This window comes from Paramormyrops kingsleyae, chromosome 1, assembly GCF_048594095.1.
Source record: "Paramormyrops kingsleyae isolate MSU_618 chromosome 1, PKINGS_0.4, whole genome shotgun sequence".
Taxonomy (NCBI): Eukaryota; Metazoa; Chordata; class Actinopteri; order Osteoglossiformes; family Mormyridae; genus Paramormyrops; species Paramormyrops kingsleyae.
The window spans coordinates 21496722-21511959 of NC_132797.1; the positions used below are offsets into that span (position 1 = coordinate 21496722).

General features: G+C 40.7%; 2 protein-coding genes across 2 annotated transcripts in view; both read right to left on the bottom strand.

The window, feature by feature from the left end:
* Positions 1–6224, bottom strand: part of LOC111841564 (GREB1-like protein) — a 41040-nt gene extending 34816 nt beyond the window's left edge. Inside the window, exons 1-2 of the mRNA XM_072711731.1 lie at positions 6212–6224; positions 5921–5949 (exon numbers count right to left, since the gene is read on the bottom strand). The gene's annotated coding sequence lies outside the window, so the exon portion shown is untranslated. The remainder of the gene's footprint in view (positions 1–5920; positions 5950–6211) is intronic.
* A 5263-nt stretch (positions 6225–11487) lies between these two features.
* LOC111841608 (aquaporin-1-like) lies at positions 11488–15103 on the bottom strand. The gene is made up of 4 exons (XM_023807477.2): positions 14579–15103; positions 13852–14013; positions 13553–13633; positions 11488–12980 (listed from the first exon to the last, which is right to left on the bottom strand). The coding sequence occupies exons 1-4, from the start codon at positions 14942–14944 to the stop codon at positions 12801–12803; spliced, it is 789 nt and encodes a 262-aa protein (XP_023663245.1). The 5' UTR covers positions 14945–15103; the 3' UTR covers positions 11488–12800.
* Between the last annotated feature and the right edge of the window lie 135 nt (positions 15104–15238).

Sequence of the window (15238 nt, forward strand, 5' to 3'; positions counted from 1 at the left end):
ACAAAGGCACCACTTTTCCCTGTTATAAGGGAAAGCAGAAACCACATTCTTATTTTATTATACATGGGCTGCCCCCCACAACCTCAGGTCCTGAAGTGCAAATCATAGCTGGTGAACAGAGCACGTTGGGGGTGGGGTGGGGTGGGGGGTTTGGGGGGGGTGGGGTCTGTGGCTTGGCCAGCCCACACAAACAAAAGGCCGCATTCCAGCTGAATGCCATTGCTAAAGCCAGCAAATGAGATCCTCGGTGACTGAAAAGAGGATGGGGGTGGAAAGGTGGCACAGGAACACACAAAAGGGACATTCAAGCAGATGAAGAAGCCATCATCATTAAACCGCGGGAGGTTTACTGTCCAGTTATAAAACTTATTTTTGTTTGAGACAGTGGGAAGATTTAAATGGGCTATTTGTCCTAATAGTGGCCAATGTGTCACTGTAGGATTACAGTGTCAATCCATTAGGAGGCAAACCTTTGTGTTTTCATAGAGCTGACCAGGGCACTGACCTCATCGCACAACCTCCTGAGTGGATGGGTTTAGAGGAAAGGCCATTTAACCTTAGTTACCTTACACTAAAGCCTAGCAGCAAATAAAGGTGGGAATTATCTCCTAACAAAAGCACCCACAACCCCGGGCCTGTGTCTTCTATGGAGATTAAAAACTGTATATGTTCTCCCCTTGGGATAATGCAACCTATGAACAGTATTCATTACTGAGATGTTTGCAAGTTCCTACTTTAAGAGCTTAATATTTAAAAAGCACCATCGATAACCAATGGTTCTGAGCAGTGAGAGAAGGCAGCACTATTCTTCTAGGAACCCTGAGGAGCTGATGGTGCTGCAAGTGGTCTTGACAAGACGAAAAGTAATTTACAGGGTTTTATCTGCCTAATGGCTTTTACAAATACTTTGGGGTGGGCTGAGTGCACCCTGATGTGCAATATGGGCTGTTTTCTGGAATTTACTTACTGCGGTGGATGACTTAAGGTTCAAAAAGTTCAATCAATTCAAGCAGAACATTCAAGACTTACCTTCAGTGTAGCCTGCTGGTATTTACTTGTAATGATTGAATTTTCTCCATGTACATTATCTGCACTAGGCACATAACTTTATTAATGTAGTAATTTTATTATATTCATTGTCTTGATTGTCCTTGATCGTTTTGCATGACACCCCAAAGTAAATTCCATTTATTACAAACATGTTTGAGACTGGATTGCTATAAGGTATTGGGGTCAGAGGTACATTTCAGAGGGTTTATCAGGATTCACCAGCAACTACCTAAGGCATTTACTGTACTATACCTATTTTCACTGTACTATAATAAAGGATTTTTCTGATCTTTTTTTTTTTGTTTAATGCTCAGCATTAATGAACAAATTATACTGTACAATGCTAATTTGTCCATATCGCATGGAATATGCACATACAGTTTACATAATGTTACATTAACCGTCAAAGTCAAGAAGATTTTGCAAATAAACTTTATATTAACGCCTGAACGACATAAAAATTGTAAAATATTGACAATCTGTGGCGCAAGTAGCAATTTCTACATTTGTAATACGTTTTTCTACAAAATATATTTAAAGTACATGAAATACAATATAACCGATTTGTCAGTAAAAGCTTTGTTAACGAGAAAATTAACATTGCACAAATAATGCTTCTTTAAGTTTGCAGTTGTACCAGTTTAACTCTTCTATACTCCATCAGCACCTTAGTGTGAAACCGTATCAGCTCCTTTACCTCAAACAAAGTCTGAGGTAACGACTGACAGCAAAGGAAGTTGCTGCATTCAAAATATTGTAGGTCCAAGGAGTAAGCAAACCATCTTTATATTTAATGTGTAATTTAAATTACTGAAGATGTGAAACGATATAACAATTAATAATTAGCTTTTACAGTACTTCTTGTTTGTTTTGTGTACCTTAATATTTATTTTAAAATTAAGCAAATGAACAGTCAGTTTTTGAGGTTGATGTGTTGGAAGCTGGAATAATGGCCAAGCGTAAGGACTCTGAGAAGGGCCAGATTGTGATGACTAGACAGCTGGTTCAGGGCATCTCCAAAACGGCAGGTCTTATGGGGTGTTCCCAGCATTCAGTGGTCAGTTCCTACCAAAAGTGGTCCAAGGAAGGCCAACCAGTTAACCAGAGACAGGGTCATGGGTGCCCAAAGCTCACTAATGCACGTGTAGAGTGAAAGCTATCCTGACCGGTCTGATCCCACAGGAGAGATACTGTTGTAAATTGCTGAAAAAGTTAATGCTGGTTATGATAGAAAGGTGTCAGAACACACAGTGCATCACAGCTTTCTGCTAATTGGGCTGTATAGCCACAGACCGGTGAGAGAGCCCAGGCTGACCCCTGACCACTACAAAAATCACCTACAATGGGCATGTGAGCATAAGAACTGGACCATGTAGCAATGGAAGAAGGTTGCCTGGTCTGAGGAGTCACGTTATCTGTTACATCATGTGGACGGTCAGGTGTTTTGTGCATCATTTACCTGGAGAAGAGATGGTGCCAGGATGCGCTATGGAATGAAGACAAGCTGACGGAGGCCAGCATCCATGTGGATGTTACTCTGACAGGTGCCACCTACCTAAACATTGCCGCAAACCAAGTACATCCCTTGATGGCAATAGTATTCCACAATGGCAGTGGCCTCACTGAGCAGGATAGGATGCCCAGTCACACAGCAAAAATCATTTAGTAATGGTTTGGAGAACATGATTGACAATTCAAGGTGTTGACTTGACCTCCAAATTCCCCAGATCTCAGTCCAATCGAGCATTTGAGGGGCGTGCTGGACAAACAAGTCTAGTCCAGTCCTTTTATATTGCAGTTGAAATTGCAGTGTTATTTGACGGATTTAGTAATCTTGAAACAATACAGTTTTCCCACAGTTTGGTATGTTTCATGGTCCCACAGTAATGGTATGGTTTAGGTATCTTTATATTTAAGAAGAAAATAAAAACACATCACCCTGTAATATAATAATGAACTCTTTATTTTTCCATATAACAACACTCCATTCAGAAAAATGCCAGCATGACTAATGAGGCCTAGTTTATGTGTCTGCTTTATGAAATCAAGGACAGAGAAACATTTAAATTAAAAGTCCTTCTTTGATAACCTGTAGTTGTTTTGTCTATTCTATTTTAAATGAACAGTGTACCTAGTATGTACAGTACCTCTACAGGCAATATTGTATTAATTTTTGGAAGAAAACTTTTGGAATACCAAATACTTTATCTTCATAAAGAAAAATAATTTTATTTGATGAGAACATATACAAAGTTAAGCATATCACTATTAAAAAGCAAACACAGGAAATCGCATCACGGTAAGCGTAGATAGATAATCAATATTACAAACTCCACGACCCAAGAGAGTTCAGAATGACGCACATAAAGGGGCCAAAAAACTGCATTGTGGTCATTGGTTGAGTAGTTTTAATAAAGCAGATGGCAATTCTTTAAAAATGAAATACACTCCTTATAGACAGCAACTATCAGTTTAATGCTAGCAGTGGCACAGACAAGGACACCAACAGTTTACATGACACTCACAGTTACACGCAAATGAAACGCACTCATTCCACAGCAAACATTACACAGTTATGACATTTACGATGAACATAAATACACTGATATTAATACACAGATACACTGATATTATGCAGTACAAAGCAGGTGTCCTGCTGACCAGCCCCACGGCACCACACTATGTCAGCCAATTGTCCACAGCGGGTGGGATCAGCGCACATACAACCTCGTATTGCTGAAACGACGTCGATTACATTTGAAGTACGCGGCTGCCTATAGCCAGCGGGCAGATCATTGCTGTTGTATAATGACATTTAAATTGTAGCCCTCAAAAATAAGACAACCCCAGTTTTTTTTGGGGGGGGGGGGGGGGGGACATGACACTGTCTCATGTTTGCACCAGTTCATATAGGAAAATGACAGGCATATCGTAATACCGCAGTTCACATGTGTGTATTGCCCCGTTGGGCGTGTACCAAAAGCTTCGATAATACACCGTGTACCGTTACACCCCTGGAATTTAGTGTAATTCCACATCTAAATGCCATGACGTCTGATACATTGTTAAATGTTACTACATCCACCTTCCATAACTACTTATACAGTGCAGGTCCTCATGACAGCCTGGATGGGCAGAGACTCACACACTGTGAGCATTTTAATAGTATCAGTGCACCTAAGTAACTTTTTCAGACATTGGGGAAACTCATGTAAACAGGGAGGCTGGGACTCAAACCCATGGACTCTGGTGTGAGGCCACAGTTACCCACCCACTAAGCCTCCAGGATAGGACAATGTTTCACCTCTATCCCTGTGGGTTTCCACAAATGGCCCAAAAATATGCAGTTAGTCGAACTGGCACCCATAAGTTGCCCATTCTGTGTGTGAGAATGTGCCGTGCGATGGACTGGCATCCCATCCTGGGTGCAGACTCACTCTGATGCTGTATTGGATAGAGGTTATGGAGCCTGTGGGGGTGAATCACTCCGTGGAGGATGCATCAACCTGTTCCTTCACAACTTTCTCCAACAGTTCCCTTGACTCCCTCAACACATATGTCAGGATCCTATTTGTGGACATCAGCTCAGCCTTCTATAATATTGCTCCATCGCTTTTCCGCTGCAAGCTGGTCCCCCCAGCATCTGTCTGTTCTTTCGACACCAACTCAAGAAGCTCAACATCCTGCAATGCATCCTACTGAACTTCTACTTTGCCTTCACTGAGAGTGCTGTGATGTCCTCCATCCAGGGGCGCCGCTAAGGGGGGGAAAGTTGGGACAATTCTAAGGGCCCACGCCCTTTAGGGCCCCCCAGAGATCTGCTTTATTAATAATAAGTTACCGTAGGGGGGCCCAACCTCATATTTTGTCATAGGGCCCAAAATTGCTAGCGGCGCCCCTGCCTCCATCACTAGCCGCTTGCCTGCTGTCTCCACTCTCTCCAAGACCAGGTTACAACAAGTGGTCCGCTCAGCTGAGAAAATCTCAGGCATCACGATCTGGACCTCGCAAACATCTCCAAAACTTCTCTCCTGCAGTCATGCTGCTCCTAAATAATCTCACCTAGTACCTCAGAAATCCCGCCGCCCAGGCAACATTCACTCAACCAGGGACCATTTGCTTTTTCCTTTGATGGACTTTTTAACCCCCATGTTCAAACACCTCTATTGGCTTAATTTGTACTTCAACATTGACCAACTGTGTTTTTTTTCTTCTGATGTTATTATCTGAAGATGTCTTGCAGAGTGTGCTCCATTAATGTTGTGTGCTCTGTTAATCTTGTTGTTTTCTGTTAATCTGTAATATCTATTGTATTTAATTTTTCACATACTGGTTATGTCTTGTGAAATGTTTCTCCGGAAGTGTTGTAATTTTTGCCCTGTACTTCATGTTTGGCACCAGACTATAAACAATTCTGCTTTGTCCTTATACACTGCTAATAAAGTGAGTTCTGAGTTCTGAATGAATGATTGAATAAATACTCGCCTTTGGAAAATGCAGTGGCATTTTAAAAATGAATTTGCCTTACATTCCCTCATTACCCCTCTTTCATTTACGGTCCATTCGGTTCATTAATCCATCATTTACTATTCCAGTAGGACCCACTGGAAGAGGGACTGTCTGTGTTCCCCATCCAAGCAACACAGCAGACCTCTCCATATGAGTCTCAGTCTATCCATACAACCAAATAATAAAGAACATAATTGTATATTAACATGGGAATCAAACTGCAAGTGTCTTCATTTTGCGTCATTGATCATTATTAATACTAAACAGACAATCTACATGTTAAGGCAACACAAATGCTCTTTTCTCAGTTTTATAAAACAAAATGCATGGTTACAAATTAGAGACATTTTCATGCTCTTACCTGAAGAATGAGAACCCTGTAAAAATTATCTTCAGAGAAAAGGAGAATCACTCAGTGATTATTCCATTGCTAACACTGATTCCAGTAAAACATGTGATTGACTCATTTATACTGATATGTATTTTGCCAAACAGGTAATGCCATTTAAATACTTTGGAAGAGCTGAATCATTACAAAACATAATTAAATGTGATGACTGTTATTAGTGTGTCTATTCAGTGCTGTGTCACAAGAAGCTTTTCTTTGACATCCAAACAACTGAAGAAGTGTTTAGTGCCCCTGAGCAAAGACCTTGAGGCTTGCAGTCCTGCACGTCCCAAGTAAATATTTAGTCTCCTTATCAAAAGCTTCTGCAAAGTTTCCTCTGTGGCCAAGAGGACACAGACTAAACAGAGAGCATAAATCATTTATAAAGAGTCTCTGTGTGAATCAGATGACAGTGCCGGAACTGAGAAAGAAGGAGAGTTGTCCGTGACCTTCCAGACAGGTGACAGAGAGCTCCTCAGCCCACTCACAGACCTCAAAGCCATCTCATTCGCTTCCAGATGAAACTCTATGGATCTTCTTCTGTGTCTGTAAGATGGGAACCCACACTGGTGTTTTGTGATTGAAGGCTCAGGTTTTGTGGGTGTAATAATCTGTGAGAAACTAATATACTGTGGGAGGTCAAATGACAGTCAGAGGCTGCCCAGTCAAGCTGACCTCACACGGTACGATCTGTGACTCCCTGTGGCAGATCACACTTACAAAATCAACCTTCTAGAGCTTTCACGCCTCTTCTCACTATTCTAGTCTGTTGTGGCAGAGTAATGAGTGGATCACTTGTTTAACTGTTTAACCCATATCGTGTTGAATGCATAGGTTTCATCGCCGAATAGAAATGCAGGCATACAACTAGCTATGAAGAGTTATATCTAATTTTTACACTTGACTGTGCTACTCAAGTACGTTCGTCATTAGAAATGCAGGTCTCTAAATAAGAGCATAAGGTACATCACTTTCCAACATGCTTTTAGCTCTTTGATGAGTATAGTCCTGTGACTTTATATCAAAACTCCCAGAATTCCTCTTGAGGATGGGATGGTCAGTCATAGAATAGCTAGTGTCGCCTTGCTTTTGATATGGAAATTGTGGGGCAAATTAATGCTTTTTTTTTAGCAGTAAATAAGTGTGTTGTTTTGATGGGAAACACTAATGCTTAAGGTATATTGCAGCCCATTTCATGCAGAAAAAAGAAAGCACTTAAATCCTGTGAATATGGTAAGTGTATTTAAAGGGATCAGTACATAGAAATGACTAAATAATTACATCATAAATAATCACAGAGCACAAGCTGCGCATTATTAATGCTTTTATTTTTCTGGGGGATTTTGAAAAGGGTAAGTACATAACTGGAAACCAGTGTGAGAATAAGACTGAAACTAAATGAGAAGTCTAATTCTTATTTATTACGTGGAATACATAAATACTCTTGTAAGATTTCTTAAGGTGGGGGGCATAAGAGGGGTCATATGTAATCCACATGTGCCAACCTTATCATTAGCCAATAATATGTTTTGAACCAGTGACAGGGAGGGGGCACTCTGGGGGCCAATCACCACCTATGGCCTGGTCCTGTGCATACCTTGGCTAATACTTCAGATTCATTGGTTTCACACAGCCACTCATCCAGGGGTGGATTCATGCATAGGCTGTTCTAGGCTTTACCCTAGGGCAAACATCACCCCCCCCCCCCCCCAGGGGAAATGGGATGGTTAGTTAAATCCACAACGCCTGAATGTCCACGCTGATGCCAGACTAGGCCCTCTGTTAAGTTAATTTATGTCTACACTCATCCACTTTAGCGTCACAGTGATCATTTAACTACCTTGCATGGATTGGGCATGGAGAGTTTGTACCAGACAGAATGCCATTCGAGACACACTTTAGGGACTGCATTTCGCTGTAGCAGTGCACTTCAGATTGTGAACGCTGGAGGAACACACAAAAACAGCAGTGGAAATGAACCCACAACCTAAAGGTGCAAGGCTACACCAATGCTGAGCCACAACACAGTCCGTCAGCTAAAAATTACTATTTTTAAAGCACTGGCAATTTATACCATCAGTATACTGTATATCTACCTCAATCCAATCATCTACAGATATCCAGTCAATGTATATTACAGAAATAGTGCTTCTGTTACATTTTAGGAAGATATTAAATCAAAAGTGACACATTTCATAATGTTTTAGCGACACCTATATGCAAAAAACGCATATTTATCTAATTTCCAAAATTTCCTCCCCCCCCCCCAGTTCAGGTTTGCCCTTTGTTATATTACTTACTTATTTACTTACAGATTCATGTCTGCTTGACAGGGGGCTCCTGACAGGCCCACAAAGGCTCATTAGCTGCTGACAGCTATCTGGATAACTAGCATAGCAGTGCCCTGCAGACACACAGCACATAATAGAGGAACGCGAGCCTGCTGTACGCAATTCTGCATAAAGGATGGGGAGACAGATAGGAAAATATATTCTGATTTGTACTTTGGTGTTCCAACAGATAAAACAGGCACAGCACAAGATATTATTGATCCCAGTATTTATATCTACACGGAAGATCAACAATTTTACTCTATTTTAGCTAGATTTAAATTACACTGCTGTCAGTGTCAGTCGTGTCAGACTATACTTCCTCTCTCTCGCCTTTGACAGGATGCCATCTGCATCCAGGGAGAACATCTACAGAGCATGAATTACACTGCCATACCTGTAAATGTCTTAATATTTATACATTTAAGGAAATGGGAAGAGGTGGATGTTTTGAGTAAGGTGTGAGGATAGGAGGTGAATGTAATACACTGGAGGAAAAATCAGTTTGTTGTAAATGAGATAGGGAGCAATGGAATTGCTTAAGTTTAATGAACCATGTGTATTGTCCGTTAGATAAACTGGCCGGCTGTAAGGTCGATCATTATTTATCTACTGAGCTGTCGCACATACGGCACACAAATCATATGTCCTCTGAAGTCCACTGTTTCTGCTATTCTTATTATTGCTTCACAGTGTCGTATAGACTTGAAAATACTGAAAATAAAATCATTTTAAAGGAACTTTATCACTGATGCTACATTATTAACAGCATCGGTAACATATCACTGTAATATACCGCATGCATTTATTGCATTATTATTTTGTAATGTATACAGGTGCATGTTTCCTTATCAATTACGCACTTCACTACTTTGCAACATATATGTTCAATTTTAAAAGAAATACAGCACGTATATGTGAACTGTTGACAGTTTCCTGCCGCTGTTACAAACATAATATCTCCTTTTTATAACTGGGGACATTAACACGATATGTAGAACAGGAAGCTTTAGCGAATATCAGAAATGAAGTAAACGTGTTTTCCTGATAGACTAGGGTTAAATAACCCAGGGTGATATTAAATGGAAGTGTAATTTCTCACCAAGTTAGAGTAAATTACATTTAAAGATTTTGAGTTAATTATTAAGGAGAATTTTACCTTCAGTGATTTACCTTCAGTCTACATATAACAGCAATATAAGAGTGATGGAATGTCCTCTGCTAGTTACTAATAAATGAGCATGAATGGAGAGCCTCGTTAACCATTCTCGTTTACTATCCCACTAAATAGTATTCGCTAACTTGGTAAACTTTTATTCCACCAAATACAGTTTTTTAAAATATATTTTAATATGTGAATAGGTTTTGTGTTCTAAACCTCACATTACTTGTTTATTATAGTATTTTACAATCAAACATTAAGTTAAGATTAATAACTTCCTGTAAAATGCTAAAATGTGCAGTTACTCATTCAAACGCGACATTAAAGCTTTTCTTTTCGACAACGCTCGTTTGTGCAAATACAGTCGCCTCCAGTCACAAGAAGCGATTCATTTACTTGAATAATATTTTTGACACTTTGTTGAAGTCATTCTGCTTCAATATTTTTCCTATTTTATATTCTTTTCAGACCTATAATGCGGCAATTAGCTTCATACTCGGCACTGTAACACATGTAAATGAGGACACCAGGACATCGAACCAAACAACAAAAGTAATCAGAAGTCAGCTAATTTTCACTATTCATTGTAGCGATTACGTCAGGGAAGGCGATCCGCGGCAGGGGTGCAGTTTCGAGCACAACACCCATAGTTAGATAACAAGGCGATCAGTTGCAGTTTGACTTAAGACCGACAGATGGCACTAAAGACGAATAAAATCGAAGGATTGCGTCTTTTTTATTGGACAATGCATGTTGTTCTTACCTAATTAGAAACATCTTGCTTTATACTGAAAAATGGACGGTAATCATACCCTTGGTGTTTTCATCGGGAAAGCTGATTTTAAGAATTATTTATTGAGATGTTCTATATGTATTTTTGCACATATGTATATTTTTATTTATATGTATTTCTAATACGTATACAGTATTTAGATCACAACATTTTTAGGTTCTTTTGAGATTGTTGATGATTTATGGGGTGAATATTGTCTAAATGCATACAAATATTAGAATTTAAATGTATTTTTCTGAAATTGGTTTTGATTTTTGTATACAGTAGCTTAGACTACAGTAATGCTCTGTTATCTGACAGCACAAACCGCACATTAAACACCTTACAGCGCATTCAAAATGCAGCAGCCGAGGCAGGAAGTTCGAACACATAACCCCTGTTCGTAGTTCCCTGCACTGGCTTCCTGTTAGGTTCAGGACTGACTTCATAGTTCTCCTACTTACATATAAGGCACTTAAAGGTCTAACACCTGCCTACCTGACAGAAGTAGTTCTAGTTTACAAGCTGCATTGTCCACTCAGATCATAGAATGCAGGTTTCCTTGTCATTCCACATATAAAGTGACAATTGGCAGTAAAGCATTCTGCTACAGGCCCCTATATTGTGGAATGGTTTACCAGCCTATCTTCGGGATGCCGATTCGGTCTCAGTCTTTAAATCTTGACTGAAGACCTATTACTTCAGTTTACCTGCAACCTAAAACACCATAATTATGACTGCTGGTGCTGCTGTACATGTCATTTTTATCTACTATGGTCATCCATTAATGTGTCAGTGCATGTTCTGACCATCCATACTCTCTGCCTTCCCACATGTCCGGATGGTGCCCGGGGTGGGACCTGCTTCATAGACCTGCTTCAGTCCCATGGATGGGTGACATTGTGGATGTGACTTACGAAGTGTTACATTGTGGGTGCAGACTTCAATTAGCACCCTGCACAAGCCGGCATAGAGAATCGAGCCATTGATGGACATTGGCTTGACTTAATGACAGTCTACACCTTTGTTTTTCCTATAATGTTAGAATGTTTGGGGCGGGGCGGGGCGGGGGGGTTGGGTAGCCAGTTGACCTTGGACCCCCAGGGGTTTTTGGTTCCGCTCCTCCGTTGTCATCTGGCTTTCTTTCTTTCATTTTATTTTCTTTCTATTCCCAGTTTTTGTTTAACTCTCTCTCTATAATGTTGTAATGTATCACCACAAACCCCTGTAGAGAGCTTATATATATATATGTTATATACACAACTATAACTCAATATGGTTCAAACAAGGTTTATAACATTCTTTGTCAACAGCTACAAAACAAAACTAGAAAACACACTGGTAGTCCTGTTAAAATGCTCAGCATTTTTAGAGAAAAACAACAGAAAAGTAACTCCTTTATAGACACAGTTCATGTGCACTAAACCCTATAAGTGTGCTATATTTCCAGTGGAAATGAACCAGAGTAAGAGCTGTGACAATGCTGTTAGCATGTGGCTATCATAAAGCCCCAGAGCCTGGAGTATATCTGCACATTAGCAAAAAGTAATTTGTTTCAAGCTGGAACCTCACAATTGTCTTTGTAGTAGTATAGTGGAGTGAAATGCTTTTGCAAGCCGGAAGGTCATTTTGCTAATCAAACTTCCACAAGCAGCCCAGAGAAACATGGCTTCTTAAGGGAAATCAGTCTAAGTTGCTGTAATGTGTGTTTCATGAACATTAGCATTAAGTGTTAAGCGTTAAACCAGATTCTTTGCTGGTTTGAGTAATCCAAGCTACTCATTTACTGAGTGCACCTGTGATGCATGAATACATCTATGTAATACATCTATGTAATAAGTTTTGGACGGAGAAGGATTTGGTGGGCCCTACTGTCTCCAGATTATAACCTTGATGAGGAACAATGTCTGTTTGCATGTACCTTATGTTTTTCCTTATTATATTTGAAACTGATTAAGGGTGTTTGATTGCATTTGATTGCATTTCAAATCAGTTATTCAAGTGGCACACTTTCATCATTTCATCATACACAATATACACTTCATATGTCCGCTCCATAACACAAGCGGTGAATTATAAACTGGAACAGATCACAGAGATCTTCATTTCTTTTCAAGTCAAATGTGCCATAATGCAAGAATGTTGTGTTCCAAAGTATAATACATAATGCGTACTGACAGAAACCAACAAGAAATTTGCAGGTAACAAACAAATTTACTGCACAAGTAACATAGAAACCAAATTATTACTTATTTTTTGCAACCTAAGTAAATACACAAATGGAGTAATCCCTGTATTTTCAATAACAAATTATCCACTGAGGGTTGCGCATATATATAACATACTGCAAAATCATTTACTTGTTTTAAACCAGTTCAACCTGTCGTACTGTTGTGTGTGATTATGTGATTAGGTTTCTGTGCCCCTGATTGGAAGGTTGCTGGTTTGAATCCCGTCCTCAGCTGAATAGACACTTTTCCATTGGGCCCTTGAGCAAGGCTCTTAACCCCCGAATTCCAAAGTACATAATAAAGCATGACTATCACATGATGCTAATACATAGATTATAATACGGCACTTTAAGATATTTCAGACCTTGGATGGCACTTCAATTTCAGCCATTTCTTCTGGCTTGGTGATGCTGCACTCCCCACCTCGACCACTGAGCAGAACCGTCACACGGTCAGACAAATGAAGTTTGGGGCATAGGACAAGGTCGTAAACGAGGGCAGCCATGACACCTCCACACAGAGGCCCCACCCAGTACACCTGAGACCAGAACAGCACGGCTGGGTATTAACAGGCCGCAACGAATAGCTAGCACACATTTACAATTAATTACATAATGCAGGACAACTGGTGCACTGAAGGTCAAAGTGACTGCAAATAAGCAGGAACTGATGATAGCTACTCACTGTTAGATTATGACTTTTGAGAGACTCCGTACATTGTCAAGGATATGTAACTTGATACATAATGCCAGTAGTTTCAATTATTTTTGGTACCCAAAGAGTGGAACCATACATAACGGAACTGGTACTTGCAAAGGGGTCGTATCCTTCCTGGATATACTCTTTGTATTTTTAACCAAAATGGCCATTGTACCATAAACGAGAGTGGAAATGTATCACTGCCCAATTCCTACTCATGTTGAGTTTATAAGTCTTGTAAAACCCAACATCAAACATCAGTAAGCTCTAATGTGACATTCACGGAAATGTAAAATACTGCATGTTGTGTTATACATATGTGCCTGTTTGTTAACAGTCCTTTATTGAAGGGAGAAAGTGACCAATAAATTTCTTTTTATTTTTTCTTTATTTATGGAAAATATCACCTACCCAGTGGTTTTCAAAGTTGCCCGTAACAACAGCTGGACCAAAGGAACGGGCAGGATTTATACCACAACCTGTGTAGCTGACCTGGGGAAGGAGCGAAACAGGAAGGTCACAACCTCAGCTACCTGCCTGAAATAAGGTCACTGTGTAGAAGTGTACTTGCGTTATGCTATGAACTACAGTGGATTGATTTTGCATTGTACTGATTGTTGGAAAATTAGACTGATGATGTAAGCCTGGTGTAATATTTGGCCAATATCAACAAGCTAATATTACTCTCTGCGGGTCTCTAACACACGTACTGCAGCCAGGTGTCCGAGGCATACTGAAAGGCCGACCGCCAGCGGGACCACGATCCCCGCGCCAAGCTGCCTCTTATCGGTAGATGCTATGACACACAGGACCAGCTGGAAGGTGGCCAGTAGCTCAATGCCAATGCCTTGGGTTGGGGTGATTCTGTTTAGCTGCAAAAAAGGAAACAGTAAATTATTTACTAGGCCAGAACATAATGGGTTTCTGATACTTCTCCTTGGTTTTCAGAGTACAGTGGTTATCACATTAGCTGAGAGGAAACACGATTCCATTTGGGGCAGTGGCCGGCTATGTGGTTTAGGCCTGTTTCATGGCCAGCAGTGATCCAATCACATTGGGGCCCTTGGGCGAGGCACTTAACCCCAAATCTGCTCCAGGGGTGCTGTTTAAATGGCCTGTGCGCTAACCACAAACCTTGCTCTCACCTGTATATGTGTCTCACTAGAAAGCAAGATGATAAGCGAAAACTTATTTCATTTTAATCTGATGCAGATACGTACTTTGAAGATTAATATTCCCCAGCATAGTGCCAACAACATGAAATGTCCTTTATGAGAGTCATTCAGTTTATAATGCATAAGAAATGTAGAATTTAAGGTTCTAATTTGACACCTGTCTAAAAACAAACCACCGTAAGTCAGAAACTGATTCATTTGTTTCTTCTTCTAGCCAATAAAAATCTGCCATTTGAATAAAGTGGAAAGCTGCCATACTCACGGTGTTGACGGCCAGTCCGCTGACGTTGCTGGGTCTAACTCCGTAAACAACGCCACTGGCCACGGTCGCCCCCAGCATCTGTGCCAGGATGTACATCACGGCCCTCAGGATGCTTATCTGGCAGCTCGTTAGCAGCCCCAAGGTGACAGCCGGATTCAGGTGGGCGCCGCTCACATGGCCCAGGCTCTGGTTTAAGGTTGCTATAGCCAGGCCGAAAGAGAGGGCCACCTTGACCTCCTGGTCAGGACCATCTTTGTTTTGGTTTCCTATGGCAGCAGCAATGCTGAGGAATATGAACAGGGTCATACCCAGCAGCTCGGCAAAGACAGCCCTCCAGAACGTCTTACTCCGCAGCTCTTTACTCATGACTGTGTCCTTGGGAGTTCCCTCCACTGTCTCTAGTGAGTAATCCTCTCGAGGAGAATTTATATACCGGAGGGTGCAATAGGGGGGGGGGAGTGTCTTAAAAAAGGAAAGAAGTAAAAACACAGGGTATCATACTGTACTCATAAGTCACTGGGCAGAACAACTTATATGGTAACTAATAATACTTAGGGCAGCCACTGACCTCTGCATATGATGGGGTTTAAAGAAAACTTAAATCATATGAGTTGGGAGAGCGAGCGAAAGGGTGGGTGGGTAGGTAGGTTGGTTTACACA

Bases quoted from the DNA above. Each gene is read 5' to 3' on its own strand.
- LOC111841608 (XM_023807477.2), bottom strand. From the start codon at position 14,944: ATGAGTAAAGAGCTGCGGAGTAAGACGTTCTGGAGGGCTGTCTTTGCC. The intron at 13,634-13,851 runs GTACGTGTGTTA...CTCCTTCCCCAG, and splicing joins GCCTCGGACACCTGGCTGCA to GTCAGCTACACAGGTTGTGG. The intron at 12,981-13,552 runs GTAGGTGATATT...TTCTGGTCTCAG, and splicing joins GCAACTTTGAAAACCACTGG to GTGTACTGGGTGGGGCCTCT.